Source organism: Berghia stephanieae, chromosome 4 (genome assembly GCF_034508935.2).
Source record: "Berghia stephanieae isolate SIO BIC M18660-M18661 chromosome 4, UCSD_Bste_1.3, whole genome shotgun sequence".
In the NCBI taxonomy this organism is placed as follows: domain Eukaryota; kingdom Metazoa; phylum Mollusca; class Gastropoda; order Nudibranchia; family Aeolidiidae; genus Berghia; species Berghia stephanieae.
This window is the reverse complement of record NC_088363.1, coordinates 3,003,060-3,024,736: the sequence shown is the minus strand read 5'-3', so window position 1 is coordinate 3,024,736 and position 21,677 is coordinate 3,003,060. Positions and strand designations below refer to the sequence as shown.

Here is a 21,677-nt window from a genome sequence, read left to right as displayed (position 1 = left end):
ACAAAAATAAAATAGCTAAAATGTTGTTTCCGGTAAGTTTCATATCATTCTCTGAGCCAGAGGCACCTCATAGCCAATGAGATCACTTTGTTATCGCCAATGAAATGTCCTACCAGAGGCACCTCATAGCCAATGAGATCACTTTGTTATCGGCCAATGAAATGTCAGACGGTTTGCACTGCAACATAAGGATGGTGCATCTATTTTCGACTTGTTGCATCAGATGGAAGATAAAGTCGGCCCTATGATTTACAGAAACAAGCGACAGACCGGGATTATAGATTTCTTCTCTAAATCGAAATCCGACAGTTAGTTAAAAAAAACAAAAAAAAAACAACAACAACAACAAAAACCCCCCAAAAAACAACAAAAAAACATTTTTAATGTGGCCATGTGTTCAGTTGTATTATTAAATACAGCTGCACTCATGCCGGTCCCAAGCCCGGATAAACAACAGAGGGAAAATGACACACAAAAAACAACAACAAAAAACAACAAAACTACACACACACACACACACACACACACACTTCGTGTATTTTACATGTTTGGAAAGTCCGATCACTGATCACCCACTATGGTTGGTATATTAATGTACATTCTAAGGGTCTAACCACACCCCTTTTTCCGCCATCTTGAAATTTTCCGAATAACGACATGTTTCCGATAACGACATGCACCTCTGGTCCCGAGCCATGTCGTTATCGGGAGAGTGCACTGTATATATATTTTATTATCGTTTGTTTTGTGTTGTTTATTCATGAGTCAGATTTACTCCCTTTATCTTTAAGAAATACTGCAGTGCCCTCCGTACTAAAGTCACAACAAGATCTTGACAGCCTCAACTCTGGCCCAGGACCGTAACCAATGGAAACAATTAACAACATGGATGGAGAGAGCAGATATACGTATCGACCATGACTGAATCACATAATTCTCAGCAAGCGTCATCCGGACTGCGATGCTTACTACTACTACTACTACTACTACTACTACTACTACTACTACTACTACTACTACTACTACTACTACTACTACTACTACTACTACTACTACAACTACTACTTTTAGTTTTCACACGTTACCATAAGTCGAGTGTGTAAATCTGAGTGTTGTACATACCATTTTTTATTTTAGAATGAGTAAATGAGATTATTTTTTTCAATTCTTTTGTTTGTTTGTTTGTTTTTGTTTTGTTTTTAAGGGTTTTACGGCGCGTGCAACACATTTAGGTTATATCAGCGCCAGTAAAAAGGAATGGGCAAACTTGCCTAGAGTAACGAAAAATTCGTAGATTTCCGAAATTTTGGCTCCAAGTTCAGAGCTTCATGAGCATCTCTTGGTCATTAAAACTTATTGAAAATGAAAAGGGGAATTGGTTCAAATAGGGAACAGATGTAGATTCCAAGAGCACACCATCAATGTACTAATTATAAGCTTGAGGATCACCTAAATGTCTCATCCAGACACAAGCACAGGTCCCCGCCAAGAGGAACACACTAAAATGTTTACAAATCATGTAAAACAAAATATACAGTCCATAACAGAGAAATGATTTACAAGACAAAAAATATCACCTCCAAGACTGTTTCACTCGCAGTTAGGGTATCCGGCCAGGACAAAACCAAGTAATCTCATTCCAAGACAAAGACAAAAAGCAAGTTGGAAAACAGATACAAGTGATAGAATAAACAGTAAGTACCTCCCTCCCAGTAGTGGGGGGGGGGGGGGGGGGGGGGAGGGGGGGAGGGGGGGGGGTCTGGAACACCACCCAGATGTTGTTTTTGTTTTTAATGTTTTTACGGCGCTTGCAACACATTGAAGTCACATCAGCACCAGTAAAAAGGAAGAATATGGGATAGTAAAAAGTTGTTCTAGAATTAGAGTTAAAATACCCAAGAAAAAGGAAGACAAAGGGGAATTGGTTCAAATAGGGAACAGGTGTAGATTCCAAGAGCACACCATCAATGTACTAAGTTTGAGGTCACCTAAATGTCTCATCCAGACACAAGCACAGGTCCCCGCCAAGAGGAACACACTCAAATGTCTACAAATCATGTAAAAAAAAATAATACAGTCCATAACAGAGAGATGATTTACAAGACAAAAAATATCATCTCCCAAAACTATACATTTGCCCGTTTCCCTCCCAGCTAGGGTATCCCGCCAGGGCCAGGAAAAAACCCAAGTAATCTCACCCCAAGACAAAGACAAAAAGCAAGTTGAAAACAGATATAGGGGGATAGAAAACATAGTAAGTGAAAGTGCCTCCCTGTCCACTATGTGAGGTCAGGAATCCCACCCAGCCACCCAGGGAGAACATTACGGGAAACTGGCTGAGTAAGATCAAAGAGAGAGGGAATGGGGATACCCCTCTCATGCGCATAATGGACGGTGCCCCCGCTTCGAGCCGAAATAAGTCCCGGCAACCCTTGTACGCAGAATCCCTGACTACGGACAGAGCTGCACATACGAGATGGAAGTCGGTTTAGACGAATTCAATCCCTCGTGGGGGCGGGGACCTACACTCCTCGAAGCTTGGTGAGAAGTTGCCAGGCTTTGATACCAGTAAGAGGAGACACTGGGTAGCTGCGAATCGGCTTCGGTCGAGGAGCTGCTTAACGGCAAGTGCGTTACATCGGTGGGGTCTAACTTCCTGTCCAATATGTCCACGCTGTGGGCAAGAACCCGAGACGGCAGAGCATCTAGTCGAAAGGTGTGTTGTGACGATGCTACCAGGCGGGTTTGCGACGGTGCACGAATGCGGACCGGACTTTGCTGATTGGGTCGATCGTCATAACATAATAGTGTGAGCCATAAGAGGCTGCGGCTGCTGCCACCCAGAAGAAGTAGTAGTAGTAGTAGTAGTAGTAGAAGAAGAAGAAGAAGAAGAAGAAGAAGAAGAAGAAGAAGAAGAAGAAGAAGAAGAAGAAGAAGAAGAAGAAGAAGAAGAAGAAGAAGAAGAAGAAGAAAAAGAAAAAGAAGAAGGGGAGAGTGGAGGGAGGAGGGAGACCCTACCATCAGCCTCCATCAACCGCCCGTTGATACTAGAGGCAGAAGAGAAACCGCCAACTCACTACTAGTCATCATAATGGATGAGAGAAAACAAATACAAACAAACGAATTGGAAACAAGTTTTTATTTTTACGTTTTTTAAATAATAAATTTTATAACAAGAAAAATCTGAGCACATTTTATAATGAGTTTTGATTCGAATGAAACCCAAATAAAATAATAACAATAATGATGTTGATGATGATGATGATAATGATAATAATAATAAAAATAATAATAATAATAATAATAATAATAATAATAATAATAATAATAATAATAATAATAATAATAATCAATAATATAATAATAATAGTAATAATAATAATAATAATAAAATAATAATAATAATAATAATAATAATAATAATAATAATAATAATAATAATAATAATAATAATAATAATAATAATAATAATAATAATAATAATAATAATAATAATATAATAATAATAATAATAATAATAATAATAATAATAATAATAATAATAATAATAATGATGATGATATAATAATAATTCAACCGTGGAATTCAAAGCGATATATATATGAAATAAGATAACGATAACAATTTGGCAGAAATGAAAATATATACATTCTTTACATTATTATGAATATCAATATCTACAATATCGACAGTTGCGACAAGACCAGCTTCAAAAGTTGATTAAATTATGTTCAGATTCAGATGAAAGCTGACTGTTATGATATTGAAGCACGAGGTTTTCAAGTTATAACAATAAATACATAGTAAAAAGAAAATAATAATAAAATAATCCGCGTTCTTTGCGTAGCTTATCGAATTAAAAACTTTTTTTTGTTCCTAAGCATACGTATACATGCTTCTCTATATTTTTTGTAAATTTTAGATTTAAAAAAAAAAAGACAAAAAAAAAGAAAAGACAATAAGAAGCGAAAAAAAAAAAAGAAAAAAAAAGAAAAACCAAACAAACAAAATAACAACAAAAATACAAACCCGAAAAACAAGGATAAAAAAAAAATACAAATAGGCATAATAAATATACAAGAAAAGGAAACAAAGAAATACTTAACAACAAAACTCTGTCAAGTATGAGTATAGATAGAATGCGCTTGGCCAAGGAGTTCACAACACTGCCATCCGGAAGTATAACGGACCAACACACAAACTCTGTGTAACCATGAACTTTTATAGTCTGGTTAATACAGTTTAGTGAGAACAACTCACAAACGCGGATGGCAAAAACAATAACAAAGGCCTGAGTGACGTCATCTGCATACTATCTATAAGAGCCCCACGCTTCCCAAAAATTCACCCAAAAAGTTATTTTTCCCCAACCCCCCCCCCCCCCCCCCCCCCTTCCAAATTCCATCACCCGACGAGAATTTTCCTCTGCTGGCATTATTATAGGTTTAAAAAAAAATAAAAAAATATAATAAAAATGAATGACCACATTTCTATGTATCAGAATTAAAGAAAACAAAAACAAATAAATAAAAACAAAACGAACTGAGACAAATGTTAAGAAATGTTGCGACCTGTTGGATGCTTTTACACCAACTAACCCCCCCCCCCCCCAACCTATCTTATAATTTATATACATTTCGACAATCTAATGCATTATCCTCATTCGTTCCCTATGCCCTACGCATTAACATAAACTGAGCACAAACAAGAGGCTTGAAATTAAAAGGGGAACAACTCATTATATTACTCGATTATAGTAAATCGTGCACAGTTGTCTCCCTTACGTTAAAGTTTGTTTTACCAGGAAAAATGACTGTAATTTTGAAATAACATTCATGTTATGTTTCTCGAAATATCTGCATTCTTCTGTTGAGTGAACCGAAATGGTAATAGTGAGTGCATAACCTTACCATATAACAAAATATCACTCGGGCTTCTTGCATAGAGATCATTTGCCAAAAAAAAAAATTAAATATACATCGTAATACCATGTAAAGTTTTTTAAATTAAATAGCATGAATCCATTATCATGATGTTATTTATTTTACCATACATATAAATGGCTGACTATATAACTAATGGGTGTGAGAATATAGCAGTTGATGAGGGTAGAAATGTTATAATAAATTTATTTTTTTTAAATTACGCCCTTCTAACAAGATGACGACTATACACGTTCCATAAAGGAACATGGATAATCCATCAAACAAATACTTGATGACAAGAGTTACTCATGTTGTCCAAATAGTAAGTATATTGACGGTTAATATTGCCTAAGGAAAACAAAAAATGAAAATGCTCAAACTTGGGCTCAAACCGAGGATCTTCTGGATCACAGTTAGTGCAACGTCTTAACCACTGAGCCACTCAAATATATCAATAATAATAAATTAACAAATTTTGAAATTCAAAACATCAATATTTGAGCAATCATTATGCGAAGGTTAAGAATTTTTGACTCAGAATCATATATTTAAAATCAGTTTCTGCAAGAAGTTATTTTAGGAGAGCAGCTTGGGACATTACTGACCCTTGTAGTTTTAAAAACTGGGTTCCCACAATTCATAGATATAGAATAGAAAGACATGGGTCAAAGTGCAATCTTTGAACAAAATAAATAATACAACGTATCATCACTGCATATTATATTTCAAACTATAAAAGATAAGCACAATTGACTTATGTCTTGCTTGGATTTCGTCTTCGATAAAATGCGTAGTTTGAGGTGATGTGTAAAATTCTAACATGGAAACAACACACGATAAAAACAAAATTACTTTTAAAATTTATAATATTACGGATTGCATTAATTCATGACATGATTTGGAAATCACAAAGTTGAAAAAAAAAAAAAAGAAAAGAATAGTAAATGAAATAATAATATCCGTTATTGCGTAGTTGATTAATTATCTTGATAAAACACTTTATCACCGAGTGAGCAAGACTGACTGAGAGCATGGACTAGAAAAAGATTAAATATTTCTATTAAATTATTATTATTATGCCATATTGTGTCTTTAAAAATAAAATTTGGTCAAGATTTTGACTTTGAAAAGTGATCTCCATTGATTAAAAAAAAAAAAAAAAAAAAAAGTAATGTGATCTTTAAAATGTAATTTATACCAACATTCTCACACAATCATTTCACTCTCACTTTTATCATAAACAAAGGAATCCTGATGAATCAACACCACTGAGTGACCAGAAAGATTTGGTTGACTTTAAGCACGGTTGATTTTATCCAGTATCAATGGAACACACTTGGATAAAGAACAGAGCATCAACAAAAGATGTGTTGACTTAAAACCAGAAGTTGACTTTAACTATAAGCAGAAGTTGACTTTATGCAGATTCCACTATATTAACCAACTGACTCAAGTTAAACTGACAATTACTGTTCAAGCAAATAATTTTGTTTATAAAATTTTAAAATCTAAAGTCCAATCCTAGTTGTTTTATTCACAGGTCTTTGTACCTCATGGCGACCAAAAGCTGTACTCTAAAACACCATAGTAGTGTAGTAGGTACTGTGTGCTTTCAATTTTGAAAGATTTCTTTGAACAGAAATAAAAGTGATATTAAGAAGCTAGATAGATGTTTTGGACTGTAAAAAGTAAATCAATATATAACAGTAAAAGCTTGAAAAAGAACAAAATACCAAACATGGAATATTTCGGGTCCAAAACCCATCTTCGGCCAATAAGAAAAACAATAAAAACATAAATACATCAATTAAAATCTGGATAGATGGTTGATGTATTATTTCAATTGTTTATGTTATTGGCTGATAAAGGGTTCTGAGTCTGAAACGTTCTATGTTTGGTATTTGCTTCCTCTAAGCGGTTAACAAATATATTCTTTCATACCCAAACATGGATCTTTTGTAATAAATATTCTCAGCTTCTATCTCACTGTAAGGCACCGATCACACATGTTTGCTTTGACTAAAACTATTGCACGGTGAACCTGTAAACGATTGATATTATCATATCCATACAGCCTTGAAGAAACGTTTACAAATAGGTCAAGGTCTGAATTTTTTCACCTCTCTTGTAGAAGTTGGTGCTGAACCTCTTCAGCTTCTTGACCAATGATTTCTTGTTGGATATTTTTGGAGGTCCGGTCACAATTCCTGGTGGGACGGCGAATATAGATTGGTTGGCCAATGGGTCGGATTGGGCGGATGTCGGTCTTGTTGGGGTTGAGGAACATGACGCAGTTGCTGTCACTCCTTGGCTGCGAGTGATGGGGGTTCTGGCTGTGCGATCAATGTGAGGAGCAGGGCTGAAGGGACGCTTGAAGATGGAGTCATCGCTCACAGCTGGAGGGGGTGATGGGACCATGTTGGGTGTTGTAGAGAGTAATGGAGAGGGAGGTATATGTTGCTGTCCTTGAACTAATCTCACTGTTATTGGAAAATAACTGTCTGAGGATGGAACACTGCTGCTGACAGTGCTGGAGTAGCCATTGTGTGATCCTACACTCTCTGCAGGAGAATTGTACGAGTTGTAAGGGGCAAAGATGCCACTGGAGTCAACACTTTTGGGACTGTCTGTTAAAATCGAATCCATCAAATCTTGAGCAGTTGGAGCGGACGGTTGATGTTGTTGTTGTTGGTCAGATTGTTTCTCCTGTTGTGGTTGAGTAGGTGTGGTTTGATTGCTGATTTTTGAATAGTCACTCACTCCTACCCGAGGGATTTCTCTTGGTCGGCACCGTGCAGCAGTACAAGAGCTACTTCCACTGCTATTGGATTTTCCTGGAATATCACTACGTTCATCTAAAATGGATGAAGCAACTTCTGGAGTAGAGTCTGTATCAGATGGCTCAAGGGAGTGGCTGGCATCGCCGGACTCATGATGGTAGTGTCTAACCAAATTGGGAGCTGAGGCAGAGATGGCTTTTAAGAGATTGGAATCAGTATTTACATTGTTCTTTGTGTTCATTGATGCAGTCTCAGTTTGGTCATCGGATGATGGAATGGATTGAATAGAGCCTTTGGCTTTGTTGAGGGCAGCAGATGAGGTGGAGTTTGATGAAAACCCATCACTCTGGCTGGAATGAGAGGTGGAGCTTTTAGTTATTCTGTTTCTGAGATTTGGAGCAGCAGACACGATGCCTCTACCTGAGATTGTGCTTCTTGTGCTGGTTCTCGGTAAAGATGGTGTCCTGCCAACTTGTTTACTGGGAGTTTTGGCAGAGTCTTCACAAAAGGTATCGACTTGTTGACTGGACAATACAGATGATGTGCTGTTCAATGAGCCCTCGATGGCAGACACCATGGCAGTTATTTGAAAACTCGATTTGTCGTCAATCATTTCTTCAAACTCAGAAATGTCAGAACTATCACAGCCAACATTTGTAGGGGGTCTTGGGGTGTGGGGATTGTTTTTCTTATTCTTCCTGTCGCTTTGACTTCTGAGGAATGACCTCTCCAAGTTGCAAGTCTCGGAGCCTTCCTCAATTGACCAAGTGTAAACGCTGCCAGTTTCTTCATCTTTTTCTGGGGACAATGATGGCTCCATAATCAGAGTAGACGATGCCATTGGATGAGAATTGCAGGAGCTAGAACTAGAAGAACGACGACTAGCAGAAGACACGCGCTTTTTTGTTTTGGAGTTGTATTTGTTGAGAGATGTACTGGGTGATGAGCTGCGACTACCAGATGAAGATGATGATTGTGGATGTGGAAGTTGTTGACGACTAGTTTGTGACTTCATTCGAATGGAGCGAGGAGCACGAGTATTGGGCAAGGGAGCTTGGAAGACTGGTTTGGATTTCGGGGAAGATTCAGCACCTTCGACTCGACGTACTAGAATTTCATCGCTTGATGGATCTTTTAACGTGTAAAAGTTTTCCTGAGTGTTTTTTCTCAAAAATCCTTTTTTCTGTTGCGGAGTGAGACGATCAAGTTTGTGATCCCTGTCAATCGTGAAATCTTCATAATAAGCGTTCCTATCTAAGACATCTTCTTCCCTGCTGGGGAGAGGCATATCTGGAGAAGTATCACTAGATTTTGCATAGTTTTCCGAAGATGGAGATAAACTGTTGGAGGATGTTGTCAGTGGGTCTGACTCATTCATCTGTATATTGTACATTTCACCAAAAGGTTTTCTAGGGCTTGTCTGAGTTTTAGACGTGGAGAGAAGGTTATTTTCTTTCTCCTGCATCAGTCGACGCATGGCCGGGGAATGCCTTTTGTTTTTTCTCATCATCTCCATTCTTGAAATCATAGGACTGTTGGAGGTAGGCGTTGGGGATGGGGGGTCACTAGCAAGGGAGGCAACTCCAATGCTAGGTCTCAGAGGTGAATTGTTACGGGCAGGTGACAGGAACAGTCTTTGTCTGACAGATTTTGTTGGGCGTGGTGTCGGGGTGGAACTGTGCTCTATTGGCATGGGTGATTTATCATTGGCTTTCCTTCTCTTGGAGGCACTGGTGGGTGTGTGTAAGGAAGGGTTGGCTGGATTGACGAACTGACAGCTGTAATGACCTTGACCTTTCTTCTTTTCAAGAACGTGAGCCTTCCCGGTAGACATGTTGCTTACTATGGAATTTGAAGGAACCTGCTGAGGTGGTGAATCAATGTAGGACCAAGACATGTTGCATGGGGATTCTGAGGATGATTCGTCTTTTTTATGGGAAAGCCAAACGCTGCCAATGTCCTTGTTAGGCTCACAGGCGAGGACAAAATGACCCAGTCTTTTGCTTTGTCGTTGAGTGTGGTGGGAGCTGGGATTTAAGAGTGGGATACGTGGAGGGATGGGGGGTTTTGGTGAGTTTTCCTCTGATTCAACAACTCCGCTTTTATCTTCGAGAGAAGGTTTGTAGTTATTGTTCAGGTTATAGTTTTGTTGTTCTTCATCCTGCTTTACATCGGATGTTACTTTCTCTGGCAGGATGACGACTAGAGGTTCGTGAAATATATAACGATTGTCTTTGGAAGATTTATCAGAGGGGTTTTTGGGTATGGGAGTGGGAGATGGGACGTCATCTGGTTCAAGTTGAAGATCACTGAACATTTCAGTCTCCAAACGTTTGAGTTCCCTGGCATATGAATGTGAGTATTTCAATGGAAAGTTGTAGCAATTTTCTGGACCGGATGCTTCTTCACAATCCTGAGGTGGAATGTTGGATTTGGTTGGTAAAGGTTTCATGTCAATGGAAGAATTTATATTGTCCAATTTTCCAAAGAAGGAGGCGAATGGAATGTCTAGGGTTTGGGAGGAAGAAGAGGCAGCGACTACAGCTGGGAGTTCCGGCGTGGAGCCAGTGGTCGTGTTTTGAATGAATTTGGAAGAAGTGAGAGTTCCTTCCTGGATGGGAGGTGACATTGTAGTGGATGAGGTTATGGTGTGGCAACTACCCGATGCTGTTATTCCACTGTCGGACGTTAGTCTGACTTGAAGATGAGATGGGTGGGCCAGGTTATCCTCCACCCAACCGCACCGAACATCGGATGCTGGGGATAGCAGGTGTTGGCGATGACTAGACGAAGATGAAGGGTTTGAGTCATGGTCAAACTGAAGACACAAAGGCATCAATTCTTGCTGGTGATTGGTGTTCGAGGACAACGGAGTTGTGCCGTGGACCAGTTGTGAACGGTTTTCCTCGGCACTGGGAGGGGAAGTGTCCGAATCAGGGCTGGCATTGGCCATGAGTTGTTCAATCAACATGTCAGCATAGGAGGCTGGGTCTCGCCTGATGTGTTGTCTGATGCGCTGAGGAGGCGTCGTCATGGCAGACGCGCCGCTCAGACTCTTGGACATGATTCCGAAGGAAGTGATCAGGGTTTGCTGGGTGGGCTTGAGAGGGACGGGCTCATTGAGGGGAGGGATGTCTGCATCTTTGATGCCGCACAGATCCAAAAGATGGAGGAAGCTGTCTTTGATGGAGTCAATGTCTTCTTTACTCAGACTGCGACGATCTTTTTGCTGAATTCTGGCCTGAAAAGTAAAGGGAAAGAGTAAAAATGAATTACGTATGTTGATTGGAATATAGAAAATGAATTATCACCAATACATATTGGAAAGGGGGGGGGGGGGGGCTGAGAGACAAACATCATGTATAAAAAAAATCAATGAAGAACATGGGTGAAAAGATAGATACACAGACAGAGCCATGAAAAAGATACAGACTGACAAACATAGACAGAACGAGAGATAGTAAGTAGTAATTAGACTGATAGATAAATAGATAGACTGACACAGAAAGATATTTGATATAGCATAGGAACACAAGGATTAAAGGATGTCAACTTGATCATATGTGTTGGTGATGAAATTCCCACTTGGAAGTGTCAATGTCTGAAAACATTGCTAGACCGGGTTGGTTTAAATGCATTATGCAGCATGTAAAGTGAAAAAGAAAATATACAGAAATTGGATGTAGGGCAATGTATAGTTTTTATTAATGAAAAGTTTGCTGCTTAAGGGGGGAACTAACGATAAGTAATGAAATGTAAGCTTCGTTCAATAAACTGAAGCTCACATTTCACTATTTATCGTTAGTTTTTATTAACGTCACTATTAGTTACTTTCTGTCACTTTTGAGGCTGTTGGTTTAATCAGATATAATACCGTTTTGAGACGACAGGTCCCGCACCATTATGGTTGTTCAAATGTAGGGATCAAGATTACATTTGACTCTTCTCCAGCAAAATTTTCACAAAGAAATAAAAAAAAAAATAAATAAATAAATAAATAAATAAATAAAAAAAAAAAAAAAGAACAAACAAACAACGAACAAAAACATTAAATACGTAAACATTGAAAAGTACTAGGTAAATGTAGTAAGCTGGTATACGCAGGATTGCCAATTCAGGAGGCAAAAAATTTACTGAACTTTTACAGAAACGCATTGACGGACCCTTTCTAAGTGCTGAACTCCAGTAAAAAGGTGTCTAGTTACTCTATTTTTCTGTTTAGAAGTAAGGTGATTTGAAAAATATACTGAGGGCTTATAACATACTCTATTCCGTAAATCTACTTAAAATTGGCAACCTTGTACTTTTATACGCTTACGGTGGCTTACCAGTTGTTGAAGAATAAATTATAACGTGACACAGTAACCCTTATGTCAAACTATACACATGATCCAGAAATGAAAAGTTTTAGGAGAGCGTAAGAATAGAAATCTGTCAAAAACTCTTTTTACATCCGTCCTCCCCACCACAACTCCTATCAGATGTAGATATGGTGACGGGTGACGTCACAATTCAATCCAATGTCTACCAAAAGTCGCTAACATGACGCCATCCACCACCACCCGCCACCGATCGGGCGACTCAAAAACGTTTATCAACGAGAGCGTCTAATCAGTGACAACCGGTGGTTAGGGAGTGAACACAATCTCCTTAAGTATAGAGCACGTAAGTTAACACTGCGACAAACGGGATAAGATAAGCAACGCTTTTAATACAACACCTGGTAAGTGAGAATATTGACCAAGGCCGTTTAATCCAGCCGCCTCCACAAATAATGCCCGACTGACCCCTGGCGTTGACTAGATCAACAAAACTATTCGTCACTGACAAAACTCTTTTTTTTTTCAAATTTTAATTTGACCAGAAAACTCATACGCAAAAACAACAATAGGTTTAAACGACCTACAACGTATCAAAAACTTTAAAAACCCATGAATTCTTTGAATTTTAAGACTTGACTGAGACTTTTTTTTATTTACAAGTCGGTGATTATTTGGACAGAAATTCGAATAGATGTTATAAATTTTCTGGCCAAAAAGAGCACACACACACATACAAAAAAAAAAAAAGTGATTGGTCAGACCATGACAAAGAACAACCTGCAGCTTTCATCAGAGAGATCAAACCACGACGAATTATCAACAACCAAAATCCGACAGAGTTGGCTATATCAACTACATTCATTACATTTAGAAAGGTAATTTTACAAAACTTGCGTCTTAGTTTAGTGAAATGTTGGAGATTAAATAGACTTAAAAGATATAAGAAATTAACAACAGAATCAAACAAGTGGGATTAATACATTGTATTATATCGATACTCATTCCAATTCTATCGATATCACGATACACTCCATTCCATAGCACGTGCGCATTATATCATTTATAATTGGATTAAATCGATATGACACATAACATTTCATTAAAATAATCCGGCAGCATCGCCAGTCCTCTCACTTTCTATACATACCTAAGTATACTAAGTAGATAGCCTACTTTATCTTGACACAAAACCATCAACTTAAATGGCACGAAAACTGGTCAACTAAGGTGAAATATGTACACGATAAAGATAAGAGTTCCATCCCACAAGTGTATGATAATTTTCGACAACTACAATACTGAAGGCACGCGACTCCATAAATCCAAATCCTATCCTAAGATTTACTTAAGATCCTATAGGTAATTAAAAGAGACATTTTTAAAGGTAAGCTCGGGGTGGGGTGGGGGTGATACTGTACAAAGAAACTTCCGGTCTTCTCCAAAACTAAACCAAAGGATTTCCGGCCCTGTCCTGTCAACCACAGGGCGTGAATTGATTAAATTTAGAAAGTGTGCGTGTGTGCGCGGGGGGGGGGGGGGGGGGGGGGGGGGGGGGGGCAGAAGACAAAACAATAGAAGTCGGTATGTTGTACGTTTTAATGACCCGAGTCTTACCTAGTACCTATAGTTTAAATATTTGAAGGGGGGGGGGGGGGGGGGGGGGGATGAAAGAGAAAAGAGAATGAAGAAGAAAAAAAGTCAGACAAGGTTATCGCGAACGATAATAAAACATTATCTAAAATGGTCTTAACAGTACCTCGTAAATAAATTGAAAATGTAGTGGGAGGGAAATAAAAAAAAAAAACAACAAAATAAAAAACAATAGCGTGATTACAACTTCACCCCCCCCCCCCCCCCTTTTCCACCTTTCAACCCAGCTTTGCACCAGCGCAACAAGGTTATCATAGTAGGTACTGCATGCAATGCATGCATATGTGAAAAAAAAATATTTTCAAACAGTAAAAATATTCGGCGCTCCATGAAATTCCAGAACCCCCCCCCCCCCCCCCCCCCCCCTCCTTCTCAATTACATCTTTCTACCCCCCCCCCCCACCCCCAAATTTAAAAAGGCGAATTTTTTATGCAATATGTACTTATAATGCAATCAGAATAAACCCTTCATTTTCTTTTTATTAATATAAATAAATTATTAAACGAGATATAACATGGTAGATGGGTGAGTAAGTGTTCAAATCAACCTATGTAAGATGCCCCGCCCCCCCCCCCCCCCCCCCCCCCAACCACACAAACAATGAAGCAATACGAGGTGAAGTTCCGGTGCGAGGCCAATTGAATTGGCACAGTTTCTAAAGATGGCAGACAAAAAACAGGCGCATGGGCATAGGACAGGAAGGAAGTCTCCGGGCCATCTGATCTGAAGGACAGCAGATTTAAATTTCCTGTACCGCGTAACGATTTCGCCTGAATTATTGGAACGTATCACAAAATAAGACAGAGAAGGGAGGGGGGGGAAGAGAGAGAGAGAGAGAGAGAGAGAGAGAGAGAGAGAAGAGAGGAGAAAAGAAGGAGAAGAAGAGAGAGAGAGAGAGAGAGAGAGAGAGAGAGAGAGAGAGAGAGAGGGGGGGGGGGCGCCATCCAAACTAAATAAAAAGAAAACACGCGTAGCGCCACTCGCAATTAGGTACGAAATTAATAATTATCCGCTCAATATCTATTACTCGATGTTCGAATAAAACAGACGGCCCTAAAACAGAAGAAAAGAAAGAGAAAAAAGAGAAAACAGAAAAATAAACAGGACAACGATACAATCTGTTATTGCCTTGAAGGAATACCCGTCCCAAATTTGTTGTCTCTGCTTCCAATAACACCATTTCTCTCTACCTCGTTAACAAGTTCCTACAGACAATAGAACACAGGGACGGCTGGTAATAATGGGCAGGGTGGGCAAATACCAGCCTGTTTTTTCAAGTTATAAGCTGTATTACCAGGTCCGAAATAATCTAATTTAAATTAGATCATTTTAAAAGTTAGTACTTAAACTTGATACATCGTACTGAAATCAATTTGTATGTATTTTTGATAGATTGCGAATCACCATGCACCCCGTAATGCATAAACCAGGATACGCTCCTGCTCTTTTTATACCCTCACCCCCCCCCCCCCCTTTCCCAACCATTCCACTCCGCCCACATCGTCATCTCATCGTCACGTCGCCTGACGGTGATTTTGCTGTCTGGCCTCTCTAGTTCTAGGTCGGGCTAATTCAAATGAGCCCACCTTATAAACCAGTGAGCACTAAATAGAGATTTTGGCAAACGAACTTTTTCTTATTTATTGCCTTACTTGTGCTGGTACTATTGCTGTAATAACATTGGGAAGGTTACAGTATTGAATTAAATTTATCAATTTACTAATATTATATCAAGTTAGTATTAACTTGTGTTGTTTTAATATATTGTTTTATCCATTTAAATTATTTCTTTTTTTTTTCTCGTTTTCTTTAGTGCTTCTCAAAATTCATTTATTTAAATTGTTGTCTTATTTGTTTCTTGTTTTGTTTTGTTTTGTTTTTTTTAAACAAATTAATTTGTTCCTTTTTAAAAAATTCTTAAAGTAATTACCGCTGTATTTTTATTGCCAGACTAAATATTTTTGCAAAACAATGTATTTACTATTGCATTCCCTCTAATAAAACACTTTTATTCAGACGTCACGACTAAATAATATATAAAAATACAACCACCATTTTGGTTTACTCAACAATCAACAATTGAATTAGTATACAAGAAATACTCTTCTGAGAAAGGAGAGAGTTGAATTCTAAGTTATAGAGGAAATAAAGACGTTTAAAGGAAGGGTGGGCAGATTCCGTACTTGCCCGTCCTGAAGCAAATACATACATAAGATAGTTCGCGATGATGAGGCGAGAAGCTAGGGGTTGGTTGGGTAAGGAGTAAAGATAACACGGTCGTTATTGTCATAGTCTAACGAATGCATGAGGAGAGATTGGTAGCATTATTTTGTCTTAATTGTATTGTATGAATTATTGGTGAAAGCCTAAGATTAATTAAACTTTGTTTTTGTTTGTCTTTTTTTGACTATGGAACTGATACTTGTCATAGCAGACCTGCCTACTTGAAATAGGAAAATAAAAATCGTAGTTTTCAGGGTTAATAAAATCGTAGATATTTTAACTATCCTTTAAAAAAATCACCGGAATTTTCGTCTATTAAGGTATCATATTTTTTAAAAACGAGAAAAACTGATTGGAAACGTAATAATGATGGTGATGGTGGTGGTGGTAATAGTGATGGTGGTAGTAGTAATGATGATGGTAATATTATTATTGTTATTATTATTATTATCATTATTATTATTATTATTATTATTATTATTATTATTATTATTATTATTATTATTATTATTATTATTATTATTATTATTATTATTATTATTATTATTATTATTGTACGTATTGGTGGTATTACGATTGTTGTATTTTTGTGGTTATTAATGGTATCAATTTATTGTTTGGTTCCATTTACCATTTTTGTCCACTTTCATGTATGTTGTCATCAAATTGTATGATTTAATGGCGAAAGCTTAAGATTGAATAAACTTTGTAATATCGTACGGTAATCATCATTCGACGACATCGTCGTTGCCATCATTATCATCATCATTAACAACAACAACAATATTAACACCAAGTACTACAATAGCAATAAAAACAATATCAACATCATCATATAATTTTCGTCATCGTCTCCACAACTATCATTCTAACCAAAAGCACCACCAAAACCACTACCATAATTACATCCTCCCTCACCGTCTACTCTTCCTCCTCCTCCTCCTCCACCACCACCACCACCACCGCTACCACTATTCCAACCACTACCACCACCGGCACAATCATTTTAACCACCAAGAGAGCAGTAAAAATGATGCAATTTGAGCTCTGAATGAAACTCGAGTCATATCGCGGTTGTTGCTTCTCGATGAAAACTTTAAAGTTACTACGTACTTCTGAAAATGTAACAGAAATATCAATCTCGCCGTTGAGGGATTAAAGCATCTCTTTAATTTTTTGAGTGAACGAAATGGACTTGTATTGTCAAGGTGTTGTCGCATTTTGTCTCGTCGCTTTATTTTTTTGTTTTTGTTGTATTCTCTTTCATGATTCCTTTTTGATTACGTTTGGAATAATTAAAATCTACTGGTATTGTCATTTCATAGTGAATGTGATTATTTGTGGTTGAAATATTTTATTTTTTCAAAAGTTGAATATATATATATATATATTATATATATTATATATAATATATAATATAAATAATATATATATATATATATATATATATATAATATATGACCGAATCATCTTTGCCCCACCACTATGAATAGGCTAGAACCGCCACTGATAGAACAACACCAACAACCAGACCCAGTTGTGTCCGCCGGACCACAATACAAAGAAGAATCCGGACCATGTATACTGTAGCCCCTAAGATATTTATAGATACAGTCTGTGTTGTGTGTGTATTGCGTGCGCGTGGAAGGCGGAGCCGTGAATTGGATGTTTATGCACGTAAGATAAACAACAAGGGAAAGTGGAGAGTCCTTGGGCAGTTCAGTTCTGACCACAGCCCGGAGTGGTTTGACCACTCAATGGCTCTTGGCTTACTCTGACCATGACGGACGGACGGGGCAAGTCCAAGCGATGTATGTATGGAAGTGAAATGTGAATAGCGATGGGCGATTTTTGTTTTTCACTTTTCACCCAAATTCTTTCAACTGACCGTCGTCGGAAGAAGGTGAAAGTCAGTGGAGAGAGGCAAAATGGCGGTCATAAAATTTATGGAGTGCAATCGATCACTGGGCTGAGAGGGGTCAAGACAGTAAATCAGACAGACCTGCCAACTTAAAAAACCCTAAAAAATTCGTAGCTTTTAGGAGATAAAAATTGTAGTCGCTAAAGTTAACCTTATAGATCAACAATTTACTTTCACAAGGAATAAGTAACACTTCAAAATCCGTTAAATTATGTAGTCTGATATTAAGGTTCATTTTAAATAAGTTTTGATCACTTTGAGATGCTCATGAAGCTCTGAAATTGGAACCAAAAATTCGTAATTCTACGAATTTTTCATAGTAGTAGGCACGTCTGGAGTAAATTGACGTGTTCTGAAAAAAAATGAAAAACCCACGTATTCCTAATTTTGGCCAGAAAACTCGTTCTTCAAATATCGATCGAATAAAAAAAAATAATCCTAACTCATTAGCAAAAACTCTCAAACCTTGAAGACTTCTTAAGTCTCAGTTATCAGAGTTTTTGCCAAGATGAGGGTCACTCGATATTTGAATGGACGAATTTTCTGGCCAATTTTTTATTTAATCGTTGTTTGTTTTTTGTTTCTTCAGAGTAAAGGGTGAAGACATTATCTTGACATCCTTCCTTCTTGGACACTGAAGACGTTGAAGTGATTGGCATGTTTTGTCACAACGCCAATCACTGAACTGTTTCGTGAAACGTTCATTATCGTTAATCGGAAGTTTATGGTCTAATAATATCAATACTATCCTACTCCGAAGAAGAAAAAAAAGTTGGTCAGAAAACTCGTCCTACAATAAATATCGATCGATTAAAACGAACCCCATCCAGTCAATAATTTTCAAACCTGGGACTTCTTGGAAGACGTCCTCAAGTCCTGAGTTTGAGAGTTCTTGACAAGATGAGAGTCGTTTTAATCGATCGATATTTGCAGGGCGAGTTTTCAAGCCAAAAATGTTTTAAAATGTGTCGTATTTTTGCTATATAATAGCCGCATTCTTACTCTTACTAGCACAATCGAAACTAACAACTACTACTACTATGATACAATCAATAACAGCAGCAACATAAAAACCAACGAGATCAATAGAAACAGGCTAACAGGAACACAAGAACTTTGGCAAAAAAATATGCATATATACTATATCATTACAACCTACATGATATATATCTAGGTTGTAAAAACCTATAAATTATGATGGTTAAAGGACAAGAACATTCAAATTAATTCATCCACTGATTACTCACTACTACTCACCTATTATCACGTGATTACAACACGTCTATAATCTACATCCTACGTCTGGACTAGATTTATGAATTAACTGCCTAATGCAACACACCCTGCCCGTTGAATTGAATTTGTATCTCTGACGTGTTCGCCGCTATCCACGAGGGAATTTTGACAGGTAGAACAGTGAGAAAGATACAACTCACTTGGGACTTGAACGCAAACTCGAGAATAGAAAAGAATCTCCACTGCCATTACCACCCCCCCCCCCCCGACCCAAACCCCGGCCCTTTCCTCGTAATAGCGGATTGACTTGATCAGTCACATATGAACTGAGTATGACTTCATAATCAAAGCAGGATTGCCAATTCAGGAGACAAAAATTTTCAAAACTTTTACACAAACACAATGACCGACCCCTTTCTGAGTGCTGAACTCCAGTGAAAAGACAATATGTTGCTCACTTATTTTTCTTCCCCCGTTTAGCAGGCGATTGGAAAATATACTGAGGGTTTATAACATACTGAATTCCGTAAATATACGGAAAATTGGCAACCCTGTAAATGATTTCAATTAGACAAGTATTCGACTAAAAAAAGTAATCTTCATCAAAATAGCAATAACAACCCAATACAGCCAGATATAATTCAGGTTTCTGAAATGTTAAATACGGGATTGTAAAAAATTCCTTGTTTCCTTTCAGACAGGAAACTGGTGGCGGGCCTATCGCAAAGTAACTTTCATTTCATTTGATCTATCGTAGACCCAGTTGCCTTGTCGGGATGAAAAGAGAGGTAAGAAAAACGAATAAATCAGCACACTATTTGGATTCGAACCGCATCCATTTGCGTTTGGATGAAGCGGTCTGAAGGTCATTTTTGGTTACATAAACCCCTCAAATAGAAAAAATCGAAATGCCTCCATGGCTGTAAGAGGATATTTCTTGGATAACAACATACCATAACACACATCAACAGTAAATACTCATTCTAAATGAGCCGGTCGGTTCATTTTAATCATTGAAAGAGGAAGGAAGAATTTAAGACTTTCCACGACAAAGCAAGTCAATAAATTGTCCAAACAGTCTAATATTTCACCCCGTAAGCAACCCAATATCCTTATAGAAAGACCGCCTCTTTGAAATTCAAGTCATTGAACGTTCGAACATCTGGACCGGGTACGACCGCCAATCCATTATATTTCTATTGTATCATAGAGCACACATCGTACTAAACTCTCCATTAATTTGACAAAACATTTTTTTTTTCTTTTTCAATTTTGGCCAGAAATATATAAACTTAAAATACCTATAGATCAGAAATGATCTTCAACTTGGCATAAAAAGTCTCAAACATGAGACCACTTTAGAATGGAAAATTGACAACTTTGAAAACTCAGCTTTAAGAATTTTTTGACAATCTGAGAGTCCCTTTCCTAGATCGATTTATGAAGTATTTTTGTTTCTTCTGGCCAAAATTTTATTTTATTAAAGTCTTTCGTCAGAGTTCAGCGACTCTCTCCCTTTAGCCCCATGACCATAAATATACAGACTACAACTAAAAGTCATGATGAAAAGCAGAAAAGAAAACCCTCATGAAAGCCAATATCTCTACCCACCATTGACTGACGCAACTCAATCTCTCTATCTCCATTTTAAGTTTTTATAGATTTTAGAACCGTAGGTTCTACCCCCAATCCCCACCCCCTCCTCAATTCCTAGCCATCCACCCCACATTTCAAGCCCGTAATTCCTCCATATCCTACTCTCCTACCCATCTCTCACCAAGTCATAAATTCACCAAGGCCCCGTTGACAAAGAGGGCTTTAGCTCCGCCATTGTTGCGCCGATTCCTTTAATCTAAGGTCCTGATGACGTGAAAGGTGGGAGTTTTAGACCAGGACCAAAGGAAATAAGACCCCCCCCCCCCCCCCTTCTTTAGACCCAGTGCCTGACTGTTACCGGTTACGCCATCCACACGCACATCAAATAATTGAAATTGAAAAGAGGCCATAATTTAGTTCACGTGAAAGCCAATGGCGCACGATTGGGCTCTCATTCAGGAAAAAGAGACATAACTGGAACTCCCCGATAAAAAGCGAAAAGTTTGACGCTCAGCAATGCCATTAGAAGTAAAAGCCTTGGAAACTCATACTGCATGGTGATATTAGTGCAGTCCAAAATCATCTGTTCAAATTACGTAAATTATCAGACATGCCATTTACTCCGAAAAATCAGTAGACACTTTGACTTCACTATAGAACTATATTATTAGCCTCTGAAGTTCAATAAAACTTGGTTGAATATTTTTTTAAAAACAACAACTTGTACAACATGCCGGTACAACAAGAGACCAAAAAGATTTTAAATGAGCAGAAATCAAAATTGTTAACTTTTGTCCCTTCAAGAAATCATAGTCATTCTCACATAAAATGTGAACGGAACAGATTCCATTTTGAGGCGGTGCGTCGTCAAATATTGTCAATAATTTGGGCGCAAACGGATAATTCATAAAATTAGAAATCGACGATACTACTTTTTCCCCCGCGAAAATATAGAATTTCAAAAATTTCAAATGGTCAGATCTGAGCTATAACCTCACATAAATAATCCAGATCTTGTTTCAT

General features: G+C 37.8%; 1 protein-coding gene across 4 annotated transcripts in view; it reads right to left on the bottom strand.

Moving 5' to 3' along the window:
• Window positions 1-4,636: 4,636 nt before the first annotated feature.
• LOC144969904 (uncharacterized) overlaps window positions 4,637-21,677 on the bottom strand; it is a 50,523-nt gene continuing 33,482 nt past the window's right edge. For all 4 annotated transcript variants that reach the window (XM_078908963.1, XM_078908966.1, XM_078908964.1 and 1 more), the window contains one exon: window positions 4,637-10,946. In XM_078908963.1, the coding sequence (XP_078765089.1) occupies window positions 7,014-10,946 (3,933 nt within the window). In that variant the 3' untranslated portion in view covers window positions 4,637-7,013. The remainder of the gene's footprint in view (window positions 10,947-21,677) is intronic.